Below are 13852 nucleotides of genomic sequence, written 5' to 3'. Positions count from 1 at the left end.
TTTAGATGTCTTAGTACATGTAAATGAACCAACACTGCCAAAGTGGATGAACAAATAAATGGGAAAATCCTTCCAACAAAAAGAATTTGTGGGGAAAAAAAATTGTCTGGTAACAGATTTTGAACTTATTGTTGGATATGATCATGAGCACTGACAGGATTTTTCTTTTTCTCTCCCCCTCGTACCGTCTATCCTCGATGTCTTTGTTATTGACAGCCTTTCTTTTGTTGTCAGTCTCTTGTGTGGCAAGTGCTAGCTGCTGCACTTGCTAAAGGAGATGACAGCTCCTTTAATAGCATTCACCACACAAATGACAGTGTCTTTAATGACATTTTAATTATCAAGCCAAATTGCAACTTCCTTTTCTTGTTCACTTATATGGAAAATGATGTTCTCAGTGGTCTTACTCATCTGTGTCGGCAGCATATTTGATCTGAAAAGCCACCGACGTAAAATTATTTTTGGAGCGATGAGGTCTGGAGAAAACTGTTGTTGGCGCATTCTCAATAGGGTGTAGCAACTAACATGTTAACATAATGCATGTCATCCACGGAGTAATCCGAATATCCTGGATCACTTCTCAGTTGTTTTTTGAGGCACTGCTTTGAGCATCAAGTTGGAATCAGAGATCATCCTCTATGAAATATTTTTTGTCATACCACTTGACACCAGTTTGTTTTGTTTTTTAGCTTATTGATTATCCATGTACAGGATTTTTTTTAAAGAAATGGATTAAAAAATTGATTTTCACCAAAGTTAGAGGACAAAGAAACTTAAGCCAAGGACCAAGAGATTATACTGTATTTTGGCAGTAGTTAGAACACTGGGCATTTTTAGCCATTACGATGAAACTTGCTTACAGTGATGATAGAAGGTGGTGAGCACAGAATCATAAGCAGCAAAAGTGCATTTGCACAACATAGAGGTCACCATGGTGGGTGGGATTGGACATAGGGAGCCAGCAGTGAATCAGCTATGGTCCAGAAAATGACATTTTGTAAGAACCCAACTTCTGCAATAGTATTATGCTGCTTTGACCTTAAATTCCATGCCTGTATATACAATTGCTGCATGTCATTATTCTCTTGATAGAAGAATTAAAAAAAAAATCAGCTCTGCAAGTTTCCTGCTATAAATGCTTGTCATGCTGCATTAGAAATCCTTGCAGAAATTATGTTCTATTGTAAACTTGCTTTTCCATTATCTGTGAGTGAATGATGTTTCACATTTCTGTTTGTGGCCCCTTGTCACATTATCAGCTTATACGGTATAAAAGCTGTGGTGCAGCTGTGGGTGCTAAAGCAATTTTCTCCCTCTGATTCACCTATAGCTCTGCCTGCAGCTGTACACTCTTACCCCAGCAAGCTACTTTACTGTATTTTTAAATGCCTTTCTATCCAGCGTGGTTATTATAATTCTGCTATGGTGGCATGACGCTGCAGCCAGTTTCCTCAAACCTTAGTCTTTTAACAAGGTGACTTTGTGGCAGTTTTTTGTAAGTAATTGCACTGCGTGGTTCCTTCAGGTCTGGTCACACAGCCTGTTCTGAGGCCTGTTCTCTTCGCTCACACCTCCAGCCTGCTTTTCTGTCCCTGCTGCTGCAGAAATCCTTTAACCTCTGCTGTCATTCTCCCACTGTGCAGCATTGTCGGGCTCTCGTTGGAATGGGTCTGCCACACTGCAGTGAGGATGCAGAGCTGTCAAGCCTCATTGCCACTTAATGAACAAACATATTTCTGGTAGATTCCCATCTTTGGTTAAGCGGAAATGCCATCTGCACTGGTTATGCAAAATGGATCTTAATATCACAAATGAACATACAGCCCCTCCTTTCCAGGACCAGGCCCAATCACAGCATTTTCAAAACACACTTTAACACAGACTCACACAGGCTGCAAGAACTGTATAAAGGATAAGATCTCAAGTCTTAATTAATAGTGGGATTTGGACACTCACTACCAAGGATTGGGCAAAGATTGCTATGATGTATACCAATTATTATTCTGGATTTTTATATACTGAGTAACCAAGAATATTCAAGCACAGTTTCACACATCACTAGCACAGCATCACATTATCCTGATCTATCAACCATATAAGTGGCATGTATGATGTTTTAGATGGAGGAAGCAGGTGAAATGATGCATTTGTTCAGTAACTAGGTTGTGTCCATGATGATCTCACATGACATGAACGTGCACTCCTGTGCAAACATGGCAGTTAGGTAGATGGCATCAAAGACCATGCTATGTGTTTTGTGAGTAATTTGGACAGCTGTAAAACCACACTAGCTGCAAATGAATAGTGTGTGTTACATGTGTTTGGAACATATACGTGCACAGCAGTATGTAAGTAGAGCGATTTGGAAGGTGTACTATAGATGTTTTAATAATTACTCAATCATTTTGCATCCACCTTTTGAAATAGATACTGGGACCATTTTTTCCTAGAAAATCACTTAAGTTTGAGCAGACTGCAATTCTAATCATAAGACTTCATTTTGACTTAAGCGAGAAACATTTTCCATAATCAATCCTTACACTCATGCAGCCAAACCTGCCCAACAAAACATTAGATATGCATTAAAATGTATTGGATAATGTATTCAAGTTTCCCAGAATTGAAAGTTGTGAGCAGAAAAAACACACAAGGTGTGATGCAGGGTACAATATATGCTCACACATTTTCTGCGGGTGTGTGAATAAATTAATTTTTGAGGGAGGGAAGCAACAATGCAGGAGTGTGCTGGTGGACCAATTAGTATGTGAAAGAGACTTCAGATCACAGATAATCTGTCCAATCGCAGTTGAAGAGCTTGACTTGGTTGGAAACTTTGTTTAGCAGCCTCTCTTTTGCAGGGTTTCTACTTTTAAATGATTCTTGTGAAACAACTGGTCAAAATTAAAACACATATTTTTTAAAAGGTGGTAAATGAGAAATAACCTCAATAGATGCTTCTTGGTTGCTAGATCATGCCAGTGTAGTCTTCCTGCGATGCTAAATTCAAGTATGCTTTATGTTTAATTTACCAGTCATGTCGTAGTGCAGTCTGTTTAGAGTGCATGTGTAAGTCTGTGTGTTGATATACAGACTTCCAAAGTTTGGACACACCTTCTCATTAAATGTATTTTCGGTATTTTTATTATTTTCCACATTGTAGCTTAATACTGAAGACACCAACACTATTAAAGAACACATGGAATTATGTAGTTAGCAAAGAAAACCTGTGTCATCATCACTGGGAATGATTGGAACAGGTGTTTTTGTCAATAGATAGTTATTTAAGATATTGCCCTCTTAATGCCATTAGCTGTGTTATGTGGAGATAGTGATGGTATACAATAAATAGCCATATTCAACTATTAATCGATGTTATTGCAAGAACCGTTGAACTCAAGGCAGCATCATTATTTGAAGACATGAAGGTCAGTCAGTCTTGAAAAAACATCAAATGCTGTGATGAGACTCGCTGTCATGAGGACCACCCCAGGAAAGGAAGCCCAAGGGTTACCTCTGCTGCAGAGGAAAAGTGCCTTACTAGAAGGAGAAGGTGGTGTGTGCATGTGTGGTTCCCACCGTGAAGCATGGAGGCGTGATGGTGTGGGGCAGCTTTGCTTGTGACACTGTTGGCGATTTATTCAGTCAAGGCACACTTGACAAGCATTGCTGCACGCAGGAGTGGGCGATACGGCCAATATCTTCTACCGCATTATATGTAGTTTTATATCACGGTAACGGCATATATTGTTAGAGTAATTGTGCTGTAAATTCAATTAAGAAATTGTTTAAAAATTACATACCAAGCCATGTATTTGATTATTCTCTTCTTTTATTTGGAACTTCCATGCAACAAAAACAACAAAAACAGCTTGAGTAAAAGATAAAAGACTCAAAAAAGTAAAAGAAACCACTGAATGAAAAGGTGTGTCCAAACTTTTGACTGATATTATCACTGTATGACATTTGGGGTTTTATTTGTGCCTAAGCCCCTCTCATCTAGGTATGCAGCAGCACAGTCTGTGGTGTGCTGAACCAGCAGCAAGCACAAGCCACTTCAGGCATTTCAGATGGGTCTTGTATTGTCAGCATCCATAAAGATGACAAGAGAGTCTGTATATTGGTAGTGTGGTCTGCTGCCATGTGTCATCTGTTTCTTTAGGGCCCGTCTGAGGACACAAGGGGACAGGATCTGAATCAGCTCTTGGACTACAGGCAGATCAGGCCCAACACGCTCATTGTAATGGCAAATAAAAGCATTAGAGGCCTTGTTGGTACAGGAAAGCTGGCCACCCATTGTCCCCGTCCTCTCTTTCTACACTAAGCCTGGTACTGACCAAGGCTGGGCCCACACCCGTTAAATAAGCATAGGCCTTGTTTTAATGGTCATTACTGCTATGCTCAGTCTGATCGTTATGCTGAATAAATGTGTCCCATTCTGTGTAGGGGCCAAGCATGGAAATTGCAATGAATTACACAGAGCAGTGGGTACTCTCTCTCCATGGCTAATGTGAGCCCTACTTACAAGTGTGATCCTTGTCCCTATTTCATCAGACCAGGGCTCGTTTTGGCACATAGCCCTGCTATCACAAGCTAATTATGGACATATTGGATCCATATTCATAATGGTGTTAATGAGTCATGCGGAATAAGGAAAGTCTATTGATGTGTGCGAGAGAAAGAAAGCTTTAAAACTTTTTTTTCCCCTCCCCCCAAGGGAAAGCCTAAGGATGACAGAGTAAAGAGGCATGGCAGTAATCCTCAAAGCTACCTGAGAGGCCAGTAAACTCAGCGTGACAGAAGGGGTGCATTGTTGTTTCATAGCTAGGTATGGGATCGGAGAGAATAGGCCACCTAATTCTTCCATCCTCCTGCTTCTCAAAAGCCATTCTCCCTGATGGAATTAATAATAAACCCAATTTAAAGAAAAAAACTTTATAACAAAAACCAATACAACTGGCACAGTGATTCTACAACTGAGAACAGAGTTGCAACCGATTTATCAAGCACCTGAAAAGACCTGGAGGACAGAGCTCCATGCCTCTCCATACTACAATCCAGATTTCGAACATGTTGGGAACGCTGTTTAAAACAGAATGCAATCATCTGCAAACAGACTGCGCGCAAGCAAACCAAGTGTTCCTGAGCCCATGTACTAATATCATTCATACAGTCATGTGTTCACAAAGTGGTGAGCATCTGTCCAGTGAACCTGTTTCCTGTGGAACGTTCCAAACAGGTGTTTTTGGAGCATTCCACAACTTCCCCAGTCTTTTGTCCCAGCAAACATATATTTGCAAAAATCAATGTAGTGGATGAGTTAAAACATTAAATATGGGCAAGTTATCACATTCTGTTTTTTACACAAACTCTTTTGGAATCGGGGTTGTAAGAAAACTGCAGGGTTGTGCTGGGCATGCAGGCAGGATGCCCGCCTGCTATAGGCTTGGGGCAGCTCTGAATATCAGCAGTGGCAGACCTCTGTGCCATATGTCTGCAGCAGATGTCTCTCTCTGCTGTGCTTGATCAAGATCACAGACCATCTAATCAGCAGGACTCAAGGCCAACTTTTTATGTGAGGCATTAAGAAAGGCATAGCAGTTTATTTCTCCCGTGCCTGCATATAATGACAAGTGCCGCCTAAGATGAAGTTGCTGGACTTGAGAAGGTGACGCGCTGCCAAACAAAACAATTGGATAATGAGCTTAAATGAAAGAAGGCACAGGAATGGTGGGCCAAGAATAGTGACATTTGCAGGAGCAGGAAATCTCTGTCTTCATTTAGACAGTAAGCAAAACAGTTTGGTCTGTCTGTCACCGTATGTTTAATCTTTGTTCCATAAGCATCTGCTACATATTCATATGTGACACGCACACTGAAACTCAGTAAACTTTACATATACAAGATGAATTTCATCTTTTAGGTGTACAGATGGGTGTTTGTGTGGGCATGGCTGAAAATGCATATGTATTTCAGTGTGGATTTATACTGTATTAATCCCATTTACAGTCATGTGTATGACCTAGTGTTCTTTCTGAAACTACCATATAGCAGGACTGAGCTGTATATTAATGTTTGAATGTTAGAAATGTTCTCCCTCTCTCTCTTTTCTACCCTTTGACCACTTTGTCACTTCGACCTTATGTTCTCTCTGTTGCATATTGGTGGCAGAATCGCACACTAATAGTAATTCTAGGAGTAATTCTAGATTTGTAATAAGCAACAGTTAGTCTTAATCCTCTTTCTCTCTCTCATACTTCCAAAGCCTAACCTTAACTCTTATCCTGTGTTTTCTCTGTGAAGTTGCAGTCTGTGCGTCTAGCAGTCGCCACTTCTGGCCCCGTAAATGCATTCAAGATACAGCCATCTTTGTGTGTGTGCAAAAATGGTGTCATAATAGTTCAATCCTTTGACCGTCTCTTGTAGGGAACAATCCTCCGACTTGCATTACCAAATTGTCTTTCACTTAGAAGGGTTCAGTTGTGGGGCTTAGTGAGAGGACTGGCCGTATTGTCTGTGACCTTCAGGCTCCATGTGGATTTTTCGAAGGATTTGGTTGAGTATGTGCAGGACCAAGAGTTTGGATCTGAAAGTTGATTGAATTTTTATTGAATTGAATATGTTCTCCTTCCCTTCACAATCTGCGCATTCATAGTGTCAAAGTACATTTAAATATTTTGAGTTTTGACTATTTATACTGAGTCACATCTGTCTCAGAAAAGTAATAATGGGAAATCGAATGATTCGTTGACATGAAAGGTTGCAATTGGCAATTTTCATTTGTCTAAATCTCTCAGTAGGGTTATGTGTCACACAGATGATTGATGGCTCATTTCTTTTTGTAACTAAATCAGCGTTGTGGCCAATCTATCTCTGTCCTGCTCCTGAGGTGTATCTGCACTCCTGTAGGTGTGTTTTTGTATCAGGAATAAGCAGACGTTAGGATGATCCCTGCTGTGGAATGTGCCTCTTAACGCTGGCATGTGCTCAGCGATAAAGGGATTGGGATAATGATCTGAAAGTTCAAATTTTATATGCTCAATTTTTTTGGTGTGCAGGGGAATTGCACTGCTTAACAGTAGCAGCTCAAAGACCAATTATGTTGGAGGACTGAAGTTATATGTAATCAAACATGACATTTACAGAAATAGTTCAGTTTTTTTCTTTAACTGTTTCCTACCAATGTTTTTGAAGGCATTGCAGCCACATAGGCCAGCCCCAAATCTGACTAAACATTAGTAGAAAAGGCATTTTTTAAGCTTGTAACTGAATTAATTTGGAGTTTACTGTCTGTGTTTCCTCTTCATAATTTGAAACTGATATCAGCATCACCACCTATTCATTGTGTTAATATGCTGCTAATGCAAACTACATGTTTTTTTGCTGCTTTTTATCATTTAAATCTTTCCACCAGGAACCCCTAGGAAGCTTTTATTGAGAAACAGCTTGAGGAAATGCATTTTATCTGTCATGAAGATTTGTGGTGTTTTGTTAGCTGCACTATTGTTCAGTAAAAACTGGTTTACACAACAAGATGTGGACATATTCTGTATTATTTTGTCAGTGGATTGGGTTTGAATATTGCAAAAGGGGAACGATACCAGAGAATATAGCCACTGTGAGGTGCAGGCTTTTACTGTCATTTGTGCAAGCCAACACAACCATCACCACATCATGAAGGTGAACAATAACCTCCATACCATGCTGTCCTTCTATATTGTTGACATGTATCTGTAATATGCATATGTTCATTTCACCACCTATATGAAGCATCTGGGGCACAAACATTTTCTTTGGTATAAATAAAGGTTTATCAGCTCAAGATATAATCGGGGTTGGTTGTGGCACTGCACGGGTATCCCAGCCACATGAAAAAAAAAAAATGTCATTATAGTAAGGAAATAGGACTTGGCAGTTTTTCCCTCCTGCATGCTCCCTCTCACTGCAAGCTTCACATATCTTCAACTAAGGAAGAGGAGAGGAGAGAAAATGGAGGGTATCAAGCAATAGTTTGGGGGAGGGGTGGGTAAAGCATGTCTACAATATGAAGGGAAATTTCAATGCGCCCTCAGGGAACATTTGAGAGTAGGTGTGAAAAGTAGGCTGGTCTAAGTGCCATAGACTGTCTGAACTTCCTCAGACAAGTCACAAAAGAAGCTGAGAGCCGGTGTGTGTGTATGCGTGTGGCTGTGTGTGTGTATGCAGCTGGCTGTGAATGTAATTGACCATGATAATGGACATTACAAGGGACAACTAAGGATAGCAAGGCGACAATCCTGCCATCTGTACATAGAGTTATGGTGAGCAAGGCCTTTTCGCAAGAACATAAGTGTTGGTGCAGGAGTGCAGATACTCTCTATACTGCCATGGTAGTGATGTGGGTGAGTAAAAAGGTATTCCTAAGGTATGCAAGTGTGTGTGTGTATGCGTGCAGACGAGTTTTATCATGAGCAATCATTTTCTGTGTACAAAAGACCCCGTGCATGTCTTGTAAGTGTCATGATGCAGTCCTTGAAGCTAGAGAGCTGTGAAGTAACAGCACCGCTCAGGCTAGATAATTAGTCAAATGCCGATTTCTACTCGACTCCCATAGGAACAGTGCCACCAAGGCTAAATATCACCCACTGAAGTGGTTCTTATCTCTGTGTGGGCTGGAAAAATGGCAGTACCGTATAGCTTGTGTGTGGTGTGTACGCCTAAGTTTGTGTGTGGGAATGTACATAGTACCTATTTTTTTAAGCCACTTCTGAGCAAACATTTCTAAGTGGAATATGCTTGTTTGCAGTGCCTTAAGCTTCTGTTTTGTGTCATTATTGGCATACAGGCCATGATGAAGCACAACACTGGAGCAAACTGCCTCCCTCATTTTGACTTCAAATTTGTCATATCTGTCAATAAAAGTACGAAAAGCTCTCTCTGACCCTCAGTCCCATGACTTTTTTGTTGTTTTTTTTGTGTGTTTATTTGCAGGAGCTCCAGTTTGAGCGGCTAACCAGGGAGCTGGAAGTGGAGAGGCAGATTGTGGCCAGTCAGCTGGAAAGATGCAGACTCGGGGCCGAGTCACCAGGCGCTGGTAGCAGCAGGTAATGAGAGGATACACACACGCGCGCGCGCACACACACACACACACACACACACACACACAGAGCCACAATCCAACACATGGCTTTTTCATCCTTCACAGCAGTGGCCATATTCCATAGTGTAACCTTATGGCATAGTGATGGAGCAACCCAGTGGGCTGAAATCTGATTGGACCATAAATCTAAACATTTTACCCTCCTGTTTCTCACTTTGAAATAGACAGAATTTCTCCAGTGTTATCTAAGCTCTTCAGAAATACAGTCACATCAGTGCAGAATTTTTTCCTGTCTTAAGACTCACGTCACTTTTAAGTTAAGCTGAAATGAAAATATATAGAACCGACTTCGTGGGCAAAATATTAAGCCTATGTTTATCAGTGACAGCATGTGTATGTGTTTGTGAATGTGCATGATAGTGGAGTGTTGTTTGCTCAGTGAAGCGCTGCTGTCAGTGTGGAAGGAGTATGGAGCTTCTGAGTTTGTTCTGGGAACTCATTCCCACTTCATCAGCTACGGCACTAGGCTGCCTGATCATCACACCTCAGTGACCGCACATTCTGTCCTGTCTGCTGTGGCTCAGACATGTCAGGTTCATTTGTACAGCTCAATACCGCGTACAATATCCCAGTGGGCTTCACAGACCCGCTGTGAAGAAGGGTTGACACTAGTCTTCTATTATCGTACGGCTTTGATGGTTTACCTTAATGTCGTTTGTGGAAGAAGCAGGAGATGTCAGGGTGCAGAGATATACAGGAATGCTATTGGTACTGACCCATAACAGCAGTAAAAATCAGCACTGGTATTGGACAGCTAATAAAGTACTGCAGAATAATAAAATATCAAGGTTAAAAGAATTGAGATAGACCTAACCCTGATATGCTCGTCTGTATTTTACATTGAAAGTCTTACAAAGTTATAGTAAGGTGGTTTGAAATATGTCTTTGTGTGTTGTAACATTCATGCACTTACTGAGCAATTAATATGAGGACCATCTTTCAGGTCTGGTAAAAATGTAATTCCTTAAAGCGGCAAGGGAAATTACAGTGGAGGTTAATAGACTGTGACATTTAAGAGATTGCTTAATGGTCAGATTTTTCAGGAAAATGAACATGATGGTTCTTTGTTGCTTTTGCTTATTTGCTCCAGTCGGGGCCCGCAGTTCTGATGGCACAGCATTGTGCTGTATTATGTGGGTATTTTACTTAAGATTAACCAACCGTTAAACATAAAACTGTTGTAGTTATCTGATTAGTTTATGATTTGAAAATAAGATTATTGCTTAGAGGTCTTCACAGATAGATCAGAGCGTGAGACCTGATTGGGAACCTGTACTTCAAATTAAACAGTAACTCCTTTGCAGTTACATAGTTTCCATCTTTTTTCCCTATCATTCCCTCACAGTGGATAATTCTTGAAATAAAGGACTCTGGCGTATTATATTAATAGTTCTGTAAAAGGTTTTGATTACTCTGCTGACATATTGGAGGCTTGACCATCACCCAAACTGCAGCAAGCAGTCTGATGCCCGGTTTGAGCTGCATTTGTTAAAATGGATCATGATACAATTGGGATATATCCGGATACATGACACTTGGTTGTCGCTTGGTGGTTCAGCCGAGGCTATAATGGCTCTCTGAGGCCTCTTCTGGCTTTGTGATAATAAGCCCTGTGCCCTTACACGATGCATTCTTGCACTCCAGCCTGCATACCTGCAAAAAGGCACCCACCAGCTACCAGCAAATTGCAGTACTCAAGAGTAAGAGTGTCCATTTCCCCTTTCTCCTTTTTTAGAGAGGTGCAGGTATAGAGCAGCTTCAAGTGCTACCAAAAAGGTCTGGACAACAGCTCTGTGAAAATATTCAGTCAGGCTGTTTACTTTCATTTCCTCTTTAAAAGTACCGTATTTTAGACCACAATTTTAATGTATGATCATTTTTAGAGATGTAAGTGACACACTTACTTTCCTGTGGTTGTGCTGCAGCCACTCACACACATTTAACATTTAACACACTGAGTGGCATCGAGATTCATTTTAGAATAAAAGATAGAGCTAGGCCAAGTAATCTTTTTATACTAAATCTGATGACTGTCTCAAATATAAAGCTTTTTTTAAATGCCATTCACAATAAAAATCAAATTTCAAACTTAACTCAGTGGCTCATCATTGGCAGCTGGGTGGCTCGGCAACATCAGTCTATTGATATTGAGTGGAGGACCAGCATTGAATCGCACCTTTTATTTTTTCCTTTTTTTAAGCTTATTTCATAGAGCCTGAAGAAGGTCTGTGTTGTATTTAATTCCTCATGTATTGGCAGTGACCTTGGTATAAATCTATATTATTAGAGACTGGCTTTATTTCTTATTTCCCTGCATTATTCATTCTTTTTAGAATGGATATATAATTTCAGTAAGAAGCCTTGCCTGTTTATCTGCTCCTCTCTGTGTTGTAAATTTACTTAACTTATGAGTAAGAGCAGTATTTTGTTAAAAACAGAAAAAATCTTATGTCAACATTAGATGTGGCTGTTCTGACTGGTGCTAGGGTTTTAAAAGGGGGGCAGGGGCTAATTTTCTCCTGTTTTTTTTTTTTTTTTTAGACATCTATTGATGCCCATGGTATGCTGTAAAATGCCTACTATTCAACTTAAAGAACCTTTGAAGAAACATGTTTGGAACTCAGGCTACTTTGCTTTTGACCAAAGAACCAGGCCTACATTTAGTTCCCTCCCTGCCAAAAAGTCTCTGTTACAGGCGTAGGACTGCACTTTCTATTAACCAGGACTTATCTGAAAGGAAATTGTTGTTTAGTGTTCAGTCACAAGCCTCTTTTTTTAGCCTCTGCACAGCTTTTTTTAAGCAGTACTTAAGCACTAGTTGCTACTAATGTGAAAATTAAGGGTGAAAATCTCTGGCTATTTTTGTGGATGCTATAATGTTGTTTGTTTAAGCAATAATCAATCACCATTAAACACACAGCACTGTTGCTACGTAATCAGCTGGTGTTTTCAGGATCCCCTTCTACCCCTGCATGTCTGTAGTGTGACTGGTGCAACAGTAAACTCAAAAGAACATCAGTGTGTCTGTAACTCGCCTGATCTTCACAATTCTTCAGATGCGAAGAAAAGGCAAACAGGAATTTGCAGGAGGACTAGCAGTTCCTGATTTAATTCCTGGGTTTAGCTCCTGGGACAGTTCAGTCACAAGGGGACATGATTACCCGTTAAGTGATATGAAGCCGCAGTTGATTTTGAACATTTGGTCTGACTTAGACCGTTTTCACACTGCCCCCCGCTGCTCAGCAGTGCATCCTGATTTATTTTGCTTATGCTTTTAGTTGGAGCAGAAAAATCTATATATTTTCCGTTTCAGTTAAATTTAGAGTTTGGATTTAATTATTTTGGATACAGCCCCAAAAGTAGTCTCCTTTGACCTTAACTCACTGTAGCCATAGAGATGCCTGTACTTTCGGAGTCATGGGACTTTTGCATGCAAATGGATACACCCATCAGAAGTAATATGTATAAAATCAGGTCTCACCAGCAGAAATGTGCCTATGCTATCCAGGTTTCTTCTTTTCCATTTCTCATAATGATCCAAGTTTCCAATGCATGTTTCAGAAATCAGGTTTTTGTCAAAGACATAATCACACAATCCCAAAGACACAAATACATGTAAACGCAGTCACTTTTCACACTGGGGGATCAGTAGCCATCCACTACCCCCTCGGGACTGTATAAAGAAAACATGTAACACCGTTTTCACACCTTTTTTAAATCCAGAGAAGGACAAGTAAAATGGCTGTCACTAAACATTTGTGTGTGAATGGAAATTAGCTTTAAACATTGAGGTCACACTGCTTGGCTCAATAGCTCAGCAGGAGGACAGCAGAGGTGACAGCACACTTAAAGGTTCTGATGGGAGTCATTACATTTCATGAGACCTCCAGAGCTGACCACTCCCTTCTACTCTAAAAGCATACAGAGGGTGGTCATCAAACTTGACCTCTGGCAAAAAATCCTAAAAGATGTGACTTCCACTCAGCCAAAGGGTTTGATGGGAAATAAAGTGTAGGCCTGTTGTTTATCAGCATCGGCAGTTTTACAATCACTTTACTCTGCCTTCACCCAGCCAGCCGGTCGGCATGCAATACGCATGGCGCATCATCATTATAGTAGCCATTCTTCTACTTCATCTGCCATGGTTCACTGGAGCACAACTCACCCAACTTCCTCTTTTTAATTGCCTGCGTACTCATTAAAATTCTGAGAGCCATGCTTCTTAAAGCTCATTGAGTGTCACCTTAGATGGAAAAATAGCAGCAGTTGCAACATCAGGCGTTTGATAGGAATGACCAGCAAATAGAGGATATTAAAAAGAGAAGGGTTGGAACATTGTTCCAAGGTCTCCTGTTTGGCCTCTGTCTGTCATTAAAACCAGCCTTGGAAAAATGGCTCTGAGAAATTCGACAGCTTTCCCTTCCCTTCAGGACATATATTCATAGGTACATACATACATACAGCAAAAATAACATGAAGGAAGTTGAGAAGAGACTCAGTAATCTCCTCCTTTTCAGCAACACATCTAGCAAAATGATTACACTGTGCACCAAGATTAGCGCTCTCTACAACTGAATGAACATAAACACATTGTACAGCGGTCTTATTCAGTAATGAGACGCGGCAAAATAACATCAAGTTACCTGGATACGACTTCAGTTCTGAGTATGTGAGTAGTCGCTTTTTATCACATAGTAAATGAACGAATGTAAACAC

General features: G+C 40.5%; 1 protein-coding gene across 3 annotated transcripts in view; it reads left to right on the top strand.

The window, feature by feature from the left end:
- pkp4 (plakophilin 4) overlaps positions 1-13852 on the top strand; it is a 77685-nt gene that overhangs the window by 23408 nt on the left and 40425 nt on the right. For all 3 annotated transcript variants that reach the window (XM_041950250.1, XM_041950249.1, XM_041950251.1), the window contains one exon: positions 8968-9080. In XM_041950250.1, the coding sequence (XP_041806184.1) occupies positions 8968-9080 (113 nt within the window). The remainder of the gene's footprint in view (positions 1-8967; positions 9081-13852) is intronic.

This window comes from Chelmon rostratus, chromosome 13 (assembly GCF_017976325.1).
Source record: "Chelmon rostratus isolate fCheRos1 chromosome 13, fCheRos1.pri, whole genome shotgun sequence".
NCBI lineage: Eukaryota > Metazoa > Chordata > Actinopteri > Chaetodontiformes > Chaetodontidae > Chelmon > Chelmon rostratus.
This window is presented reverse-complemented; position numbering and strand designations above follow the sequence as displayed.